At 37.4% G+C, this 20,571-nt stretch overlaps 2 protein-coding genes and 1 non-coding gene across 12 annotated transcripts; 1 reads left to right on the forward strand and 2 right to left on the reverse strand.

Moving 5' to 3' along the window:
* Window positions 1-190: 190 nt before the first annotated feature.
* Window positions 191-5,611, reverse strand: LOC111495180 (potassium transporter 11-like). 4 transcript variants are annotated; one of them, XM_023145093.1, is made up of 9 exons: window positions 5,289-5,611; window positions 4,267-4,488; window positions 3,794-4,019; window positions 3,115-3,360; window positions 2,687-2,737; window positions 2,338-2,598; window positions 2,085-2,252; window positions 1,593-1,847; window positions 191-1,314 (listed from the first exon to the last, which is right to left on the reverse strand). In XM_023145093.1, the coding sequence occupies exons 2-9, from the start codon at window positions 4,393-4,395 to the stop codon at window positions 269-271; spliced, it is 2,382 nt and encodes a 793-aa protein (XP_023000861.1). In that variant the 5' UTR covers window positions 4,396-4,488; window positions 5,289-5,611; the 3' UTR covers window positions 191-268. The 4 variants fall into 4 exon arrangements, with proteins under 4 accessions (XP_023000861.1, XP_023000860.1, XP_023000862.1 ...); XM_023145092.1 differs by having other exon boundaries at window positions 4,267-4,777; XM_023145094.1 differs by having other exon boundaries at window positions 4,613-5,611.
* Window positions 5,612-6,580: 969 nt separating this feature from the next.
* LOC111495120 (potassium transporter 10-like) lies at window positions 6,581-12,319 on the reverse strand. 7 transcript variants are annotated; one of them, XM_023145003.1, is made up of 10 exons: window positions 12,085-12,318; window positions 11,949-11,980; window positions 11,673-11,844; window positions 11,348-11,573; window positions 10,972-11,217; window positions 10,792-10,842; window positions 10,043-10,303; window positions 9,798-9,965; window positions 8,847-9,101; window positions 6,581-7,689 (listed from the first exon to the last, which is right to left on the reverse strand). In XM_023145003.1, the coding sequence occupies exons 3-10, from the start codon at window positions 11,796-11,798 to the stop codon at window positions 6,659-6,661; spliced, it is 2,364 nt and encodes a 787-aa protein (XP_023000771.1). In that variant the 5' UTR covers window positions 11,799-11,844; window positions 11,949-11,980; window positions 12,085-12,318; the 3' UTR covers window positions 6,581-6,658. The 7 variants fall into 7 exon arrangements, with proteins under 7 accessions (XP_023000771.1, XP_023000770.1, XP_023000766.1 ...); XM_023145002.1 differs by having other exon boundaries at window positions 11,673-11,856; XM_023144998.1 differs by lacking the exon at window positions 11,949-11,980 and having other exon boundaries at window positions 11,673-11,899.
* A 717-nt stretch (window positions 12,320-13,036) lies between these two features.
* LOC111495854 lies at window positions 13,037-13,172 on the forward strand. Its single transcript, XR_002720377.1, has one exon. It is a non-coding gene; the product is annotated as a small nucleolar RNA Z247 (small nucleolar RNA).
* Window positions 13,173-20,571: the final 7,399 nt, after the last annotated feature.

Below are 20,571 nucleotides of genomic sequence, written 5' to 3' on the forward strand. Positions count from 1 at the left end.
TTTGTTTTTTTTTTTTTTTTTTTGTCTCGACCAAGTTTAAAGTTAACTACTGTGAATCTAATTAATATTCAACCTAATATTTGGTGGGCAACGTTTATGGTTTAGAAAAGTATTCTTAAAACACATTCTGAGCCATTGCTTAAATTGCGAATCCAATTTTCAGATATAGGCTATTAAATAAAAACACATATTTGAAAATATAAAATAATTCTGTTTATTTTAACCGTACGGGGAACTCAGAAATTTTTTTCTTACAGATGCTAAACAGTCATACATAGAATGTTTGGCCAACATTAAGCAAACTCTCATGCGGAATATTGAACATCGCGCTGTTCTCTCTGCAGATCTTCCTAAGAAATGCATATACATAATCAATGGCGATCTTTTTGAAGAGGCTGGAGTCCCTCCTAGCTGTCATTACTGTATTTCCAAGAATGTGTACAACGCCGACATTTTTACAGCTAACCAAGAACTCTAACTCATCTATCTCAGTCTGATGATTTGCTTGATTGGATGGTACCATGATTTGGTTCTGATTCAATGGAGAATTGGCAAGCTGAATCGAGTCTGCCGTTCGAAGGTTTGTAAATTCCATAGACGAGCAAGTTGAATTAAGGGTGTTCAATGGGAACTCTGTAACTGTTTCATTTTGTGGATCAAGTAGGCTCGACACGTCTGAATCTGAAGACCCGCCATCCATCAAAGACTCGAGTCGAACAAATAAGAAGAGGCTATCAAAGAGTTTCTTCTCAAAGTCATCATCTTTCTTGTGGAGGTCTTTGTAACCATATCTAGCTACACAGCGAAACATGCGAAAGTTCTTAGGTCCAATCCGTTTTACCAAAAATCTCTCTTCTTCCGGGATTGTGCAGACAGGCAAACACTTCAAACAGACAAAAACCACAACAGAATGAATGGCGGGTAAGTTTGTGATGAAGTGTGAAAAGATGTGGGGGACTCCACTTGCTAGTTCTGTGTACACGAGTCCTATCCCAGGTACCCTTACAAGTCCTAAACTGGGGCCAAGGCTAAGAATCCATGCCATTGAAACCTTAGTGTGCATCTCAATCTCATAACGTTTGGCTGTACCATAATGCCAAGTGTACATGATGATGAAAAACGCTGTTGCTATAACCAATGGAACCCACCCACCTTGATAAACCTTCTGGATAACTGAGGAGAGGTAGAAACCCTCCACGAGCAGTGATAACCAAGTGAAGAGCAGGACTAGAGCCCAGTGGGAGTGCCACACTAGTATCATTATTAAAGTCATGAGGCATGTGGTTACCAACATCACTATGATCACTGCTGTCCCTGTTGTGACATAGAAAATATAAATATATTAGAACCATGGTAGGTACTCTTATCACTATTCAAGCACAATATCAATAGATCTATTCAAGAAAATTTTGTATGACGATATAAAGCTACATGAGGTAGACAATGGGTACGTCAAAACTGCAGAGAGATAACTATGAAAATCGATTCCAACAAAATTATATATGATCGCAGACTTCAATATTTGAACAAATTACTATGATGGAAACCACTGGATAGATAAACATCAAGATGTTGAAAAGAGTCGAGCTTACCTGAAGCATTTCCAATTTGGCTTTGATTTTTGAACCCAGCTGTCACGGCAATGCAAAGGACCATCAGGATCCAATTAATATCAGGAATATATATTTGATTACGGAACGTCTTAGAAGTATGAACAACTTTAACTCTTGGAAAGCAACCAAGTGCAAGGGCTTGCTTGATTAATGAAAAGGTTGCAGATATGGTGGCTTGGCTAGCAACAATCGCGGCGGTAGTTGCAACAAAAAATACTGGCCAATATATACTATCTGCAGAATGAATATCTTAAACTCAGTTCCAAGGCAACATTCACACTTTGAAAGATACGTATACTTAATTGGGGAAAGATTACGATATTGAAAAACACTTTTGGGAAGGTTAAAAGTACATCGGAAAATGCTAATAATGAGCTTCCCTCAATCTGTTTCCCCAACTTTTTCATTCAATCTAGGAGTGCATGAGAAAGTCCTAAATTAATATTCCCACAAACTAAATTCAGAACAAACCTGGAATTGAATGGTAGAAGGCACCGGCAACATAATTTGGGTTTTTCATGAGATAGGCAGCTTGTCCAGAGTAGGCTAAAAGAAGGCAAGGAAATACAACAACTGTAAAAGCAATTTGTATGGAGGAAACTGGAAAATGGGATAGGTCTGCAAAAAGTGCTTCAGTTCCTGTAATATATTGTCATATTAGACGTCAGAAATTCCAACTTGATCACTTGACATTCTTTACTGATAACAGCATCTAATATCTTACCTGTAATACTAAGCATGATCCCTCCAAGGGATATCCATCCAACTTTCCCTCCCCTTTTGAAGTACCGATATATATATACTGGAGAAAAGGCTCTAAGGACACTGTTATCATACTTACAGATGTTATAAATGCCGATGCCTCCTATTAAGATGAACCACAGAAAAACTACCGGGGCAAAAAGCCAACCAACTTTATCTGTGCCATAACGTTGCATGGTAAACAAGAAAATAAGTATGACAATAGCAACAAGAACAGCTACATCTGGAACAAAGAATGAGAATTTGAATTATTAAAAATGAGAATATTGAAAGAGCAAGGGCAAAGGAATGTTTCAGGACCAGAGAGATACCATTGCTTATTTTTGTACGACCAACATTGATCCCCCCAACAGCAGAAAGAACTGCATATTATAATAAGGCCAATCATATTTTAATGCAACTAAATCTCAAAATTTCGTTCTAGCAAATTAAAAAATTTAGTCTTATTCATAGTTTAGGATGCACCAAAATCTTCCAAATGTGTGACAAATAAGTACCGCATGTGACTTCTTTGGCACTGAAAGTATTACATGAACAAAATTGACACATAGAACTAGCCACACTTGGGTGGACATGAAACTTCTAAAAGGTCGTGCGTGAATACTCCCAACATGTAGCTATGTTTTGCAATGACTATTTCATCTAATTCTCCAGTCCGTCTACATTTTGTATGATCACTAAAAGATTCTATAAGAAAATATAAATACTTTTCAAGGTTTAAAAACTAAGTAACAAGTACCTGAAATAGCAGGTGTTAAAATCCCATCCCCAATCACCATGCAAGAGCCAACAAGAACGAGAACAAGAATTGCGTGTTTCTTAACACGATTTCCTTCCAGCCATCTCTTAGTTTTTGCAGCAAATGATTGTTCACGGTACTTGGAACAACTATAAGTTGTAAGCTTCTCATCACTGTGGTCATGGTTAGGGATAGTTCCTATTTTAGCATGACGGCATAGTAATGAATATAGAGCAAATGTCCCACCTGCATCAAGGGAGAGCAAGGAGTCCCTCATCAATATCAAATAGGAATCTTGATATCATTTTACTTCCTTATCAATAACTAACTTCCAAGATAGATAAAACTACATTACGCCAAAGAACTTGATCTCTACACTTAAATTTCTTTCATAAAGTCTTTTCGTCCCAAGTTGGTTTCTTGCGTCCTTTATTTATCCATCTGTGACATGAAATCATCGGGACAAGTATCTCATTCTAAAATAAACACAGAGAACTTTTAATTACATTTGTAAGGAACATTGATTGATAATGCCTAAAGAATGTATGAGTTCCTAACATCTACTGTGAAAAAAAGAACTTAGAAATTGTAACAATAGACCTTTCTTTTATCATATTCTTACAAGCGCAACAGCAAATATGTTCTTGAGTAGAGTAACTTGCAGTTGGAAACAAATTACCTTGACCATCGTCATTTGCCTTGCAGACAATAAACACGTACTTGATAAGGGGAATGAGAGTTAGAGAGTATATAATCAATGAAAGAGCTCCTATCAAGTCCTCTGTATTTTCAACTCCATCGGGGAACGTGTTATAGAAGACATATAAAGGGGAAGTGCCCAAATCTCCGTAGACTATCCCAAGGCTTTGGAATGCAAGTTGTAGAATTTTAAATACAGAATGTTCCTGATGGGAAAATATGAGCTATGAATCATCTGGAAAAGCAAATCACCCATAGATCTTTCCAGCACACACACACACACACACACACACAAACATTTGGATATGCTAAAATTCACTATTACTAGAATAGAGCAAGAAATGGATAGAGTTCCATGTCAAACGAAGAAAAGAGGGTTAGATGAATGTGTTGAGCTTCCAAATTTTAGACAAGCACCACACACTAAGTGGGAGGAAGGGATTTGCAACAAACCTTTTCCTGATACGCATTTCTTATCCGCCTAGCCTCCTCCTCCATTGGCTGGTCCAACTGCTGATCCAAAACCCAGATACTACTATCTCTATCGTCAGTATCCTCAACAGCCTTGCGTCCTGACGCCATTTTTTGGAAATATGGAATCTTTCTTTTTAAAGCTTATTAACTTCTGTATATCGTCTTTCACAACAACTCGACGGTATTTCCAAACCGCTGCGACTGTAAAAGAGAAATGTAATGAGAAAGCACCACGACTAGATGTCAGTTCCTACGTAGAACAGCAGACTAAATTCACAATTGATTTGTTTTCAATCTCAGAGTAGAAATGAACACGAAATCCCACCGATAAGTTTCAACTGAGAAAACACAAAAGGATTTGGAGCTCGAAGAGCCCGATCCGACAGGGTACCCGCTAACGAAGCAACAGATCAATTAGCAGAAACCCCGGGAAAACTCAGAACTCCAATTACAGGCAAACAGGAAGAAAACCACATCAGAAATCAGAAAACTGCCAAAAGAAGGAGAAGAAATCCAGAAGGGTAAACTAGCTCATCAACCAAAATGAAGCTGAGGTGAATTTGACTTAACCATGCGAATCGATTGTACAGTAAGAGATGAACAATCCGCGATCTTGATTAAATCAGACATGGTTATTTATTATATTCAAAATCAATCATATCTGGAGGTAGCTGCGGAGGAGGGTGACAAATTTATGGTCTATGACAACGCAGACTGATCAGTACGAAAACATTGAATAATAATCGAGGATATTAAAACGATTATTTAATTGCCTAGTCATCGCTACATATATTATAAAACATGATGTACATTGCGTAGGGTAACACGCAATTATCGCTCGAATTTCCGTTCGTAATTTCACACGGAAGTTCACAAGTTCAATAAGAGCGTACTGAAATGATTCATCAGTCTTGAAGTGGCAGAGCCATCAATAGACAAATAAGGAATCTCTTGACGATGGTGTTAGAAAGTCGAGAGATGAGAAGGACAGAGGATTTTACCTCCAACGGCTTCTTTGAAACTGACAGAGCACCATCGTTGAAAGTGAAACTCCCCTAGCCTTACCAATTCTTTGTCCTAGTTTTTTTCCTCTTGTTTTCTTCACATTGAACAACAATTTCCATGGACGTTTCAAATTTGGTCTCTCCTCTCTACTGCTCTGTTTCAAGTGATTTCAATTCTCAACCTAATTTGTCTGATTTTGATGATCGGAATTTGATCCAAACACCACAATCAGCGGCTTCCGTTTACACGAGAAAAGGCCGCCTCTGTTACAGTCGCATCCGTCTCTTGTCGAACCAAATCGGGAGGTTGAAGACGAAAGAATTAAACAGAATCATATAAGCTTTATTGCTAGTGGTTACCGTATTATTATTATTTTCTTTTGTTTTTTTCTGTCGCATTCCACGTCATAATTTGTCGTTTCTTAATTTTTGGATAAAGTTCAGTAGCTGCATAGTCAATTTCTTAAATTATTTTGTAGTATTTTCAAATGATAATAATGTAATTAATCAATAATATTTGAAGTCAAACTAAAAATGTTAATTAATTATACATTAAATAATGATAAATGTAATTATTAAACTAAAATTTAACCCTACCAAACTTTTGACTTCCCCTAATTGATTTTAAATATTGTGATTTGAGCTTAAAATAATTTCAACTATTTTAGTTCATCACAAAAAAAAAAAAATAATAAAATATATATATATATATATATATATATATATAGTTCCTAAGAGTCAACAATAAATTAATATTTGATTATGGAATAATGTTGGTACCATCTCTAAAATTGACCAGGTACGGACTTTAGCCCTTATTTTCTTCAGCTTCATATGAAACTGGCATGCATCCTGGCTTTCGAGATTCTTTCATAGAATTCCAATAATTTCTTCCACTCCTCAAAAATCCACTCAACTGTTCATGCCCTGAAAGAAAAAAAAATCACATAATGGTATTTTTCGTAGAAATATTATTATTGCTTATTTCGATGATCCTCATACCAACATATATCTTACCAGTAGTGCGAAGGAGAAAGAATCACAGACGACCATCAATCGAAAGCTCAACGAGGAAGTGAAAGATCAGATCCTCCCATGCAATATGGCATGGCTCACTCCATCATTGAAGAAAGGGCACGATCAGAGATTCTATGAAGGACCCTAAAGCAAGTAGATCCATCGATTACGTTCATCTCATACAAATGTTCCTTTTCACTTCTAAATTCAAGCTAAACTAAACCAACACTTATTGTTCTTCTTTGATCAACTCTTTTTCGATCGGTCGTGCATAAAAAAAAATGTAATTCAAGAAAGTATATCTAACAGATTTGATTCACTCTCCCTGTTCCATCAATGAATCAAATGGACTATACATAGAAAATTTGGCCAACGTTTAATAAACTCTCATGAGGAACATTGAAAATCACACTGTTCTCCCTGCAAATCTTCCTAAGAAAGGCATATACGTAATCCACAGCTATCCTCTTGAAGAATTTCGATTCCCTTGTTCTAATTACAGTGTTTCCCAGAATGTGCACCACCCCAGCATCTCTACACCTAATCAAGAACTCAATCTCATCGCTATCAGTATGGTTGCTTGCTTGCTCACATGATCTTTCTGTGTTAGATCCAACCGGCACGATTGAGTCGACTGACGAGAGGGTAGGGCCCACATTGGATGAAGCTGCTGCATTGCCATGGCTGCCAATCAACAGGCCGTCCCTTGAACGCTCAGTTTGCTGCCCATACAAACTGTACTCATCAGAGTCTGAACAACCCTCCATCATGGATTCAAGCCTGACAAAGAGAAAGATGCTATCAAAAAGCTTTTTCTCAAAATCATCATCTTTTTTGTGGAGGTCTTTGTAACCATATCTAGCAACGCAACGAAACATGTGGAAATCCTTTGTTCCTATCCGCTTGACAAGGAATCTTTCTTCCTCTGGCACTGTGTAGACTGGGAGATATTTCACACAGACAAACACAACGACAGAATGGATAGCTGGGAGATTAGTAATGAAATGGGAAAATATGTGAGGTACGCCGCTTGCTAGCTCGGTATAGACAAGCCCAATTCCAGGAACGCGGACAAGTCCTAGACTGGGACCAAGACCGAGAACCCATGCCATTGAAACTTTACTGTGCAGCTCGAATTCGTATCGTTTAACAGTACCATAATGCCACACGTACATGATGATAAGAAAGGCCGCAGCAATCACTAGGGGAACCCAGCCACCTTGATCAACCTTGAAGAGAACAGCTGAAAAGTAACCGCATTCTACAACAAGCGAGAGTCCAGTGAATATCAGGGCGATGATCCAATGACAGCGCCACACCAAGATCATGATTAGAATCATGAGCAGTGTGGTCACAAGCATGACTACCACAACCGCTGTCCCTGTTGAAAGAAGGAGATGGAGAGGATTAAATGAAGTTCTATACACCATCAGTTAAATGCATGAATAACTATCTCGTGCAACATTTAATATCCTTACTTTGCAGCAACTTACAGAGACAAATAACTCCATATTGCTACTAATTTCAATCATTTCTCTTGTATGCAAGTCAATATAAGCAACCGAATTGTGCCAAAAGGAACACTGAGTTTAACTATTGGATCTCATGTTCCATTATTAAGAGAGCGATAGAGATCTAATCCTCAATTTGCGTACATATCGTGACATTCTAAATTGAATGGTGGGTCTTTCTTGTTGAGGATTGTTGGGAGGGAGTCCTACATTAACGAATTAGGGGATGATCATGAGCTTATAAGCAAGAAACACTATCTCCATTGGTTTGAGGTCTTTTGGGAAATCAAAAGCAAAGTCATGAGAGCTTATGCTCAAAGTGGACAATATCATACACCATTGTGGAGAGTCATGATTCCTAACATGGTATCAGAGTCATGCCCTTAATTTAGTCATGTTAATAGAATCCTCAACTGTCGAACAAAGAAGTTGTGATCTCGAAGGCGTAGTCAAAAGTGACTCAAGTGTTGAACAAAAGGTGTACTTTGTTCGAGGGTTCTAGAGAAAGGAGTCGAGCCTCAATTAAGGGGAGGCTGTTCGAGGGTTCCATAGGCCTCAGGGGAGGCTCTATGGTGTACTTTGTTCGAGGGGAGGATTTTTGGGAGGGAGTCCCACGTTGGCTGGCTAATTAAGAGGATGATCATAGGTTTATAAGCAAGGAACACTATCTCCATTGATACGAGGCATTTCGGGGAAACCTAAAGCAAAGCCATGAGAGTTTATGCTCAAAGTAGACAATATCATACTCTTTTGAAGAGTCGTGATTCCTAACGTTCCTGTCACCAAAAATTGGAGAACGGGTTGCTTGCAGGCTGGAGGGACCCATTACCTTAGTTTCTACAACAGCTTGAGTATGGTAATTGGAAGCCTAATTTGGTCAGACAGCTCAGCTGATAGAATATACCTTTCAGGATAGAGAGGGGGTGGGTAATATGTTCAAATAGCATCAATGATACAGTAACGTTATAACTTTTTCTGGGAAACAGACAGAACTGAGGATATGAACAAACAACAGAGAACCGCTTACCATAAGCATTTCCAATTTGACTTTGATTCTTAAATCCTGCTGTCACAGCAATGCACAGAACCATGAGAATCCAGTTAATATCTGGAACATATATCTGACCAAGGAAATTCTTTGAGGTATGAACAACTTTAACTCTTGGAAAGCAGCCATGAGCAAGAGCCTGCTTGATTATTGAAAATGTTGCAGATATAGTGGCTTGACTAGCAACCACAGCAGCAGCCGTTGCCACAACAAACACGGGCCAATATATGGAATCTGCAAAGAGAGATGTTAGTGCAGTTGAGGATTGTTGGGAGGGAGTCCAAATTGGTTAATTTAGGGAATGATCATTGGTTTATAAGTAAATAATACATCTCCATTGGTACGAGGCCTTTTGGGAAAGTCCATAGCAAAACTATAAGAACTTATGTTCAAAGTGGACAATATCATACAATTGTGAAGATTTGTGATTCTTAACATGGTATCAGAGTCATGCCCTAAACTTAGACATGTCAATAGAATCCTCAAATGTCGAACAAAGAAGTTGTGAGCCTCAAAGGTGTAGTCAAAAGTGACTCAAGTGTCGAACAAATGGGGTATTTTGTCCAAGGACTCTAGAGAAGGAGTCGAGCCTCGATTAAGGGGAGGTTGTTCGAGGGCTCCATAGGTCTCAGGAGGCTCTATAGTGTACTTTGTTCGAGGGAAGGATGGTTGAAGATTGTTGGGAGGGAGTCCCACATTGGCTAATTCAGGGAATGATCCTGTGTTTATAAGTAAGGAATACATCTCAATTGGTACGAGACCTTTTGGGGAAGCTCAAAGCAAAGTCATGAGAGCTTATGCTCAAAGTGGACAATATCATACCATTGTGGAGGGTCGTGATTCCTAACAAGCGCATCATTTCACTCGGGCAATGCTGCAGGTCTCACTCAAGCACGTGTCATTTAGATACCAAAGAGAAAGAAAGAGGACCTGGTATTGAATGGTAGAAGACATCAGCCACATGCTCCGTATTGTTCATAAGGTAGGCAGCCTGTCCAGAATATGCCAGGAGAAGGCAGGGAAAAACAATTACTGTAAAAGCAATCTGTATAGCTGCTACACGAAAATGAGCCAAATCCGCAAATAAAGCCTCTGTGCCTGAATTAACAACCAATCATTAGAAATATAAACAAAACAAAATGTTGAATGTCTTAGTGCATCTAAGATGATATTACCTGTTATACTCAGCAACACGCCTCCGAGGGACGTCCAACCATCCATCCCTCGCCTTCTAAAATAGTGAAAAATATACACAGGTGAAAAGGCTCGTAGAATCGTTTTATCATATTTCCAGATGTTGAACATGCCTATACCTCCAATTAATAGAAACCAAAGTAGCACAACTGGAGCAAAGAGCCAACCAACTCTATCAGTACCGTAGCGTTGCAAGCTGAATAATCCCACTAGTATTACAACAGCAACAAGCACAACTACATCTGCGCCACGCCAAACAACAAAAGTTTTTCAGACCTTGTAGGAAAAAACAACCTAAACTAGATACAAGATTACTGTATCAGCTCAAGGTCATCACCAGCAGATATTGTACTCTTTGTACTTTCCATTTTAGGTTTTTCCTCAAGGTTTTTAAAACGCATATGTTAGAGAGAAGTTTTCACATCTTTATAAGAAATGTTTCGTTCCCCTCTCCAACCGATGTGGGGATCTCACAATTTACCCCCCTTAGGGGCCCAACGTCCTCGCTGGCACACTGCCTGGTGTCGATACCATTTGTAACAGTCAAACCCACAACTAGCAGATATTGTTCTTTTTGGGCTTTCCCTCAAAGTTCGTAAAACGCGTCTTTAGGGAGAAGTTTCTACACTCTTATAAGGAATGTTTCGTTCCCCTCTCCAACCGATATGGAATCTCTGAATTACAGAGTGGTAAAAGGAAAGAAAATTTAATTTCAGAGTCAGCTCAATACCACTGCTCACATGGGGGTGGTTGACTTTGATCCCTCCCGCAGCAGATAAAACTGTTGATGACAGAAAGGTCGATAATTATTTGTTTGCAGAAGCAAAACGAATTCCAAAACAACCAAGTAATTCATAAACATACTGTCCAAGTGGGAGCCTTTGGAGTGATTGGTTAAAGAAAATAATACCCGATATTGCAGGAGTGAGAATTCCATCTCCAACAACCATGGAAGTGCCAACAAGAACAAGAATGAGCAAAGCATTCTTCCTGGATGATCGTTTTTCAAGCCATCCTTTAGTTTTAGCAGCAAATGAGTGCTCATGAAATTTAGAGCGGCTATATGTTGTTAGCTCTTCATCAGTTCGATGTTGGTTTGGAATAGTTTTTACTTTTGCATGACGACATAACAAGGAGTAAAGAGCAAATGTTCCACCTACACAGACAGCTTAACTTAGAGGAAACGCAACCTATATCAACACATATGTTTCTATGGACTACAGATTCTTGAGTTCTTAAGTTTACAATTGTTTGAAAATGGGCCTATACACAAATGGCTTGCTTACCTTGACCATTGTCATTTGCTTTACACACGATAAATACATACTTTATGAGTGGAATGAGAGTAAGAGAGTATATAATTAATGAAAGTGCTCCAATTACATCCTCCGGATCAGATATCCCATGAGGAAATGTATTGTAGAAGACGTATAGAGGAGAAGTCCCCAAATCTCCATAAACCACTCCAAGGCTTTGATATGCAAGTCGAAGAAGCAACAATACCGAGAATTTCTGGAAAATGTAAGATCTTATCAGATCGATGAATGGCAGCATATCATATCATATCATAAGACCCTAGATATAACTGAGAGATTAAGAACCAGTTGGTACCTTCTCTTTGTACATGTTACTAAGTCTCCCAGCTTCTTCGTCCATAGGCTGATCCAGCTTCTGGTCTAGAACCCACATACTTCCCTTCGTTTCAGAGTCCTCATCAATTTCTACTCTCGATGTCATCTTAGTTTCAGATTGAAAAAGACGCCAAATCAAATGAACCCAGTTTCTAAATAACAATCTTCAATAAACCCAACAACAGAGCCCTGATCTTACTTCGAAATCTGTATTCAATATGAAAAACGAAGTGGGTACTAGACAAGTTCAACTTACAAGCTTGGATGAACAGAGCAATCCAAGCAGAACTTCAACGGATGCAGATTCCAGATGAACAAGTATCAATCAGAGGGTTTCCCCAACCTAAGGAAAACAATCAATGAAGAAAAAAAAAACAAACAATAATTCGTACTTATCGCTTCGACGGCAAATTAACGGAGGTTTCTTTCAACCCAGAAAAATTCAGAGAGACCCAAAAAACGAAGCAGAGAGGAGAGGTAGGGCCATGTTTTTTTACAGAGCAGAAGCAGAGGACGAGCTATAACCGAGACGTTTGAGGCCTCGCTTTCAAAAGCTGTTTTGGATGTTTTTCAAGTATAGACAAAACACCCATTTCTGCAACTACTTCCATAGACAATCCAATTCATCAAAGAGGGTGTTAGAATTGGTCAATCCATTAGAATAGCTTGAAGTTAGTCATGCCATAAGAATAGGCTTACTTCGTTAGTTTCCTATGAAATCGGATCTATTAGTTAATCTTTTGCCAATATAAATAGAATATGTCCTCAATAGTGTGAGGCACAGTTTTGCATAAACTTGATATGGTATCAGAGCACAAATAAGATCCACGAGATCCATAGCCTCTGCTGCTAAACATGTCAATCCCAATCAACACAATGTCTTCTCCGTCGATCAGTCAGGTGATCAGTGTTAAGCTTACACAAGAAAATTATCTACTGTGGTCTACCCAAATCCTTCCCTACTTGCGTAGCCAAAACCTTGTTGGTTTTGTGGATGGATCCATGCCTGCACCAAGCCAGACGATCGCCGTTGAACCAAGTGAAGAAACAGGGAATCGCAAAATTATCATCAACCCTGAGTTCACAGTCTGGTACCCCCAGGACCAGCTGGTACTCAGCCTCATCAACTCATCAGTCACTGAGGAGGTTCTCAGCACGATGGTTGGAATCACCACTGCACGAGAAGCCTGGATTACGCTGGAGCGACAATTTGCTTCCACATCTCGAGCAAGAGCAATGCAGATCCGTATGGAACTCTCTACTATCCAGAAAAAGGACATGACAATTGCTGACTACTTTCGTAAAGTAAAACATCTTGGTGATACACTTGCTGCCATTGGCAAGCGAATAGAGGATGAAGAACTCATCGCCTACATGCTGCAAGGACTTGGTCCAGATTATGATCCTCTAGTCACAAGCATTACAACCAGAACAGATGTATACACTGTCAGCGACGTGTATGCTCACATGCTGAGCTATGAGATGCGGCACTTGCGTAAGGGTACATTTGAGCAACTTTCATCTGCTAACAATGTCAATAGGATATCCATTCGTGGAGGTGCCAATGGAGGTCGAGGTAGTCGCGGTCGTAGTCGTCAGTTAAATAGTGGTCATGGACAATCAAGGCGTACTGTGAACAATCCTGGACGTCAACCATCAAAGACACAAAGCAGCTCAGGCATTGTCTGTCAGATTTGTGGTAAGCCCAATCACGATGCTTTGCAATGCTGGCACAGATTTGATCAGGCATATCAAGCCGAAAATAATCTCAAACAAGCAGCTTTGGCAACAAGTGGATACACTAGTGACACAAACTGGTATGTTGACACTGGAGCCACAGATCATATCACCAATGACCTAGAGAGGCTTACCACCAGAGAACGCTACACTGGCACCGACCAAATTCAGGTTGCAAATGGCGCAGGTTTGTCTATCTCTCATATTGGGAATTCATTAATTTCTGGTTCATCTCTTGTTCTGAAACATATCCTATATGCTCCTAAAATCAATAAGCACCTAATTTCAGTACAAAGACTAGCATCTGATAATAATGCTGTTGTAGAATTTCACCCAAACTATTTTTTGGTTAAGGACCGAGTCACGAAGAAACTCCTGCTCCACGGTAGATGTAAGAATGGCCTATACGTTCTACCGCATAATTTCAGTCAAGCCTTGCTGACAGCCAAACTTTCGAAAGAACAATGGCACAGAAGGCTAGGGCACCCTGCATCTCCAATTACCATTAGAATTCTACAAGATAATAATTTAGCTATAGATACTAATATTCCCTCTTCCTCAATTTGTAATGCTTGTCAATTAGGGAAAGCACATCAATTGCCATTTGGTTCTTCTCAGCATGTATCTACAGCACCCCTTCAATTAATTCACACTGATGTATGGGGTCCATCCATTGCGTCAGTAAATAATTCCAAATATTATGTTTCCTTTGTTGATGATTTTAGTCGTTATGTTTGGATCTACTTTCTGAGATGCAAATCTGATGTTGAGTCTGTGTTCCTTCAATTTCAAAAACATGTTGAAACTATGCTAAATACCAAAATTCGCTCCGTCCAATCAGATTGGGGGGGTGAATACCATCGGTTACACAATTATTTCAAATCCACAGGCATTGAACATCATATCTCCTGTCCTCACACACACCAGCAGAATGGGTTAGTCGAAAGAAAACACAGACACATTGTAGAAACTGGCCTTGCTTTACTCGCTCAAGCCAACATGCCTCTATCCTACTGGGATGAAGCTTTCAACACAGCTTGCTTTCTTATAAATAGAATGCCCAGCCGAACCATACAACAAGACACACCACTTCATAAATTGTTTGGTAAAAGTCCAGACTACTCCATGCTTAGGGTGTTTGGCTGTGCTTGCTGGCCTAATTTAAGGCCTTACAACAACAAGAAACTGAGTTTCAGAACTACTAGATGTATATTCTTGGGTTATAGTTCTTCTCATAAGGGATATAAATGCTTAAATAGAAGTACAGGACGTATTTACATCTCTAGAGACGTGGTTTTCGATGAAAATATTTTTCCTTTTGAAGAATCTAAGCCACCAAACAAAACCACAAATCCACATCATCCTGTTCTACTTCCAGCCTTAGCCAAACTTGCTAGTTTTTACACTGAAAATGCTCTTACAGATATTGAACCAGTTGTTAGTAATTCCCATATGAATGATGGTCAAACTGATAATATTGCTAGTGACGACTTGTCTGGTGTCAGCTTATCTCCTGCAGATAATACAAGAAGTTCAGAGGAAATTGCAGAATATGAAGCTGAGAGCAGTTCGATCAATGCTCAAAACCAAACTCATGAACATGTGTCTGATCAACCAACTGAAGCAGCTAGTCAACATCCAATGCGAACAAGGTTGAGAAATAACATTGTACAAGCTAAACAATTCACTGATGGAACTATCAGATATTCAGAAACCTCAAGAAAATTCGCAAGCGCTGTAACTATCACAACTCCGATCATAGAGACTGCTACTGAACCTCGAAACCTGCAGGAAGCCATGCAACATCCAAGATGGAGAGAAGCAATGAATGATGAGCTCTCAGCGCTAAAACGAAATGCCACTTGGGATCTAGTTCCACCCAAACCTGGAATAAATCTCATTGATAGTAAATGGGTGTATAAAGTGAAAAGAAAAGCAGATGGGTCAGTTGAAAGATTAAAAGCAAGATTAGTTGCCAAAGGATTCAAGCAAAGATTTGGTGTTGATTACACTGATACTTTTAGCCCTGTGATCAAACCGTCAACAATCAGGGTCATTCTTTCGCTAGCAGTAACCAAGGGCTGGAATATGAGACAAGTTGATATCCAAAATGCATTTTTGCATGGAATTCTGAAAGAGGAAGTGTACATGCGACAACCACCAGGATTTCAAGACTCAGCCAAACCAAAGAATTACATATGCAAGCTCAAGAAAGCCCTTTATGGCCTGAAACAAGCCCCAAAAGCTTGGCATTCAAGGTTGACTGGAAAACTTATTGAGTTAGGCTTCAAGGCTTCAGTAGCTGATTCATCTCTTTTTATTCTCAAAAACAGAGAGATAACTATCTATATGCTCATCTATGTTGATGATATAATTATTGTGAGCTCCTCTGATCAAGCAACCGAAAGGTTGATTCAAAAATTGAAAATAGATTTTGCAGTAAAAGATTTGGGTGATCTTGAGTATTTTCTGGGTATTGAAGTCAAGAAAACACGAGATGGTATCATACTGTCACAGAGACGATATGCTTTAGATTTGTTGAAAAGAGTAAACATGGAAAAATGCAAACCTATGTCCACACCAATGGGTTCTGCTGAAAAATTATTCAGAGAACAAGGAATACCCTTATCAGCTGAAGAACAATTCAAATACAGAAGTACAGTGGGAGCACTACAATATTTGACAATGACTAGGCCTGATTTGGCATTTGCTGTCAATAAAGTGTGTCAATATCTTCATACGCCTACTGATGCTCATTGGGGTGCTGTGAAGAGAATTCTTCGTTATGTTAAAGGCACACTAGCATTAGGAGTGAAAATTCAGAAATCAACCATGATGTTGTCGGGGTTTTCTGATGCTGATTGGGCTGGTTGTCCCGATGATCGACGTTCAACTAGCGGCTTTGCTGTATTTCTTGGAGCAAATCTAATCTCATGGAGTTCCAGAAAACAGGCTACAGTGTCAAGATCAAGCACCGAAGCAGAATACAAGGCCATTGCGAATCTTACTGCAGAAATGATTTGGATCAAGTCATTACTGAAGGAACTGGGCGTGTATCAATCAAAGGCTCCTCGCCTCTGGTGTGACAACCTCGGAGCTACATATTTAACTTCAAATCCAGTATTTCATGCTAGAACGAAACATATTGAAGTTGATTTTCATTTTGTTCGAGAACAAGTAGCACGTAAAGCAATGGAAGTTCGGTTCATTTCATCAAGTGATCAAGTAGCTGATATCCTGACAAAACCACTGTCTAAAACTCCTTTTACTACACATTGTAACAATCTCAACATGTACAAGACTTGTTGGGATTGAAGGGGACTGTTAGAATTGGTCAATCCATTAGAATAGCTTGAAGTTAGTCATGCCATAAGAATAGGCTTACTTCGTTAGTTTCCTATGAAATCGGATCTATTAGTTAATCTTTTGCCAATATAAATAGAATATGTCCTCAATAGTGTGAGGCACAGTTTTGCATAAACTTGATAGAGGGAAATCGGTGAGAGAAAAGTAGGAAGGCGCTGTTCCTTTTTTAAAATTCATTGTCAGTCCACGCATCTCGCAGTGAAACATCCAAATTCCATTGCAAAAACCAGCACGTCTCTCTTCTCCTAACCTTCAACTCACATTATTCTCCCCATTAAGTGGGCTGATGCAAACAGTTAATTCAAATCAGCAACAGATTTTTGCATCAAATTTGGATGGGTCTGTGAGGAAGCTGGAAGAACAAACAAGAACACTCGTCAATTCGTCGTTGATCGTTGGAGGCTCCCGTGATTGGGTTTGTATAATCTGGTGGCCGTCAGAATTTGATTCCATCACTTAAAATTCTATTAACTTCCTTAACTCTAATTGTCAACGAGGTAATTATGAAAATGGAAGCTTAATTAATAGTTGGATCATTTAAGTTTTTCCAGAAATCATAAAGAATAATTACGGAATAATCCAGTTCAATAATTATTCTGTAATTTTTCATTTTTAAATAAATTATCTATTATTGCCCAACCTAATCATAATCAAATTCTTCTTTTTATATTTGAATTTCAGATTGTTAGTTGCTAATTTAATTGATAAATTGTGATTTATAATAGATAACATTTTAGATAAAATTTAAATTTGAGTTACTAAAATAATTACTAAAAAAAATATGAAATAAAATAAATTATTATTATTGTTAGTAAACACGTCTAACATTTGTATAGATTTAGATTCACCCATCTTATAATCAAAATTATTATATTTAAATTATCAAACAAAACACTAAAAAAAATAAGGTCTATATATATTATAGTTCGTATTTAATATATTTAAAGCAGCTATTAAATTTTAATTTATATTGTGATTTTTTTCTTTTTTTCTTTCTAGTTTTTAAAAATTAAGATTATAAAAAATATCTTTTTATTTACTAATCTCGAAATTTTAAGAATTCGGTATAATTGTTGTGATGTGATATCATCTATAGATTAAATTATGAAATATTTGTTTCATTAAAATATACTGAAAATAATTGTATTAAAGTCATGAAAAAAAAAGGCATTTAAATAGTATTCGTGAAGATTAGATCTTAGATCTAGGACATTAAGGTGCCTAATCTTGACTATTTATTGATTAAATTTTAATTCAAGGTCAGCCATTAATTATATTTTCGAAAAAAAATAAATATAATTTAAAAGAAAATTTGTTATTATAGTTTGATAAAAATTTCATAAATAGTTTATAAAGACTTTATAATTAATTAAAATAAATGTGTTAGTTGCACGTGTGTTTATTTTTTACTTAATTAATTTAATCAACCATCATTTGTAGGTTAGTTTAATAGTAACTTCCGTCTGGGTTATAAGATTTTTCTTATTTATTAATTCATTGGGGACTGCTGTCGTGCTGTAATTACAATCGAAATATGACATTCTTATGTTTCTAATTTATTTCTATATATATTATATATTCAAGCAATTTTCTTTAAAATATGCACTTTCTATAATAATTTTAAAAATTAAAAAATATATTTGAAATAAAATATCAATTTTTTTTCTTAAACTTTTTAAATTATCAATTTTCACGTTAAACTTTTAATTATAAATTTAAATAAATTTTGGGATTTTAATTTAACCTTGAATTTAAAAAGTATTGTTATTTTCCTTCTTACACATTTTTGTTTTAAAAAATTCTTTAAAAAAATATATTCTTGAAGAAAAAATGACATTCTAAAATGGTTAATAATTAAAAAAAATTCTTTCAAATTTTAATATAATTTTTTTTATCCTTAAAATTGAAAAATGCATAGAAGCAGAGTCAAATAAGGTGTTCTGGATTGGGTTTTGAAATTTCTGGAAAAATATGGATAATGTTTCTGGTTATTTATTTATTATTTTAATCCTTTATTTTCTTTTAGCCAGCCAAGTGTATCTTGCGTGTCAAGTTTTAATGTTGAAGAATTTTTTTCATATAACAAATTTTTATAATTAATGTATTCGTATTTACTTTAATTTAACGATTAAAACAATCCATTAATTTCATATTTTCACACATGCTTCCTGTCACGCTTTGATTTCATTTATTAGTTAAATCCTATTATTATTTTATTTATATTATTGTTTTGGCTAAAAAATGATTCTCTGAATCGTGGATGGCCATGACGAGTGACGTGACATCATGTATGGTAGAGAGAGAAAGACGTGGGGAGAACTTATTCTGTGTTATCATATTCTTTTGTTACACATTATAAATATAAATCAAACCTCCATTTAATCTTAAATTAAAAATTTTACATTTTATAAATGTTTCTATTCAAACAAAAGTCTATTAAAATGTGAGATTACCTATCATTTAGAGAAGGGAAGGAAACATTCCTTATAATGGGTGAAAACCTCACCTTAGTAGACGCGTTTTAAAATCGTGAGACTGACGGAAGACGATACATAACAAACCAAAGCAGACAATATTTACGAACAATAAACTTGAGATGTTACAAATAGTATTAGAGCTAGACATCGAGTAGTGTGCTAGTGAGGACGCTGGCCCCAAGGGGGTAGACAGGGTTAAAGAGAGGGAACAAAGAATATTTTATAAAGGTGTGCAAAATTCTCCCTAGTAGATGCATTTAAAAAGCCATGAGACTGACGAACAATACATAATGAGCTCAAAGTGAACCATATTTGCTAGTGACGATGACCTAGAACAAAAAATTCGAATCCAAATACCACCCTAGATTATCGCTGCAATTTTAAAAGTATCATTTGAATGCACAGATAACTCATAAATCCACTTAAGCCAAAACTTATTCCCCACCAAGGGCTCACTTTCTTCATAACCAACAGTAAACAAGCCAAAAACCTCTAAGCCAATATAGAGAAAGAACAGAAGGAATGCTAATACAACTGCTACCGTAGCTAATTATCCTACAGAGACTGGTTGTGTTTTCTGTGGTTGGAGTAAACACATTTAGTGGGGCAGTTCCACAATCTAGATATCAAGAAAGAAGACAAAAATTTCACTTGAAGGTTTCATCAAGCTTTGATGGCATTCAAACAGCAGCAGCCAACATAACAGAGCAGATAAGAGAGTTCAAGATGTGAGTCCATGAAAATGCTTGAACAATATTTCAAACCCACAATCAGTCTTTAAGAAAAACACCAAAAAGAAGGTTGAAGCCAAAGCAGCTGGATGTTATAGCATTAGCTAGTTTCCAGTGTGCCCAATAAGAACAGAAAGAACAATCCTCATGCTTAGTGGGTACGACTTATCAGAATTGAAAAGTGAATTAACTCAAACCACCCAAGCCCACCGCTAATAGATATAGTCCTCTTTGAACTTTCCTCAAGGTTTCTACAATGCGTCTACTATGGAGAGGGTCTAGCCCTACTCTAACTAGTGTCTCGCACCGTCTAGGACACCATTTGTAACAGCTCAAGCCTACCGCTAGCAAATATTGTCTACTTTAGCCGGTTACGTATCGTCATCAGTCTCACGATTTCAAAACGCATATGCTAGGCAGAGGTTTCTACACCCTTATAAGTAATGTTTCGCTCTCCTCTCCAACCAACGTGGGATCTCCCATAAACAATCTAGTTGAAGCCCTATTCTAATATATCATTAGAGTAGAAAAGCTGCACAAACCAGAAGAAAATAGAGTACACAAAAAG

Source organism: Cucurbita maxima, unplaced genomic scaffold, assembly GCF_002738345.1.
Source record: "Cucurbita maxima cultivar Rimu unplaced genomic scaffold, Cmax_1.0 Cma_Scf00021, whole genome shotgun sequence".
NCBI lineage: Eukaryota > Viridiplantae > Streptophyta > Magnoliopsida > Cucurbitales > Cucurbitaceae > Cucurbita > Cucurbita maxima.

What these genes read in the sequence shown, in the direction of transcription:
- LOC111495180 (XM_023145093.1), bottom strand. Translation starts at nt 4,395, where the DNA reads ATGGCGTCAGGACGCAAGGCTGTTGAGGATACTGACGATAGAGATAGT. An exon ending in GATCATGCTTAGTATTACAG is followed by an intron (nt 2,253 to 2,337) that starts GTAAGATATTAG and finishes AATATATTACAG; the next exon opens with GAACTGAAGCACTTTTTGCA. An exon ending in CCAAATTGGAAATGCTTCAG is followed by an intron (nt 1,315 to 1,592) that starts GTAAGCTCGACT and finishes ATGTCACAACAG; the next exon opens with GGACAGCAGTGATCATAGTG.
- LOC111495120 (XM_023144998.1), bottom strand. Translation starts at nt 11,798, where the DNA reads ATGACATCGAGAGTAGAAATTGATGAGGACTCTGAAACGAAGGGAAGT. An exon ending in TCTCACTCCTGCAATATCGG is followed by an intron (nt 10,843 to 10,971) that starts GTATTATTTTCT and finishes TGTCATCAACAG; the next exon opens with TTTTATCTGCTGCGGGAGGG. An exon ending in CGTGTTGCTGAGTATAACAG is followed by an intron (nt 9,966 to 10,042) that starts GTAATATCATCT and finishes TTGTTAATTCAG; the next exon opens with GCACAGAGGCTTTATTTGCG.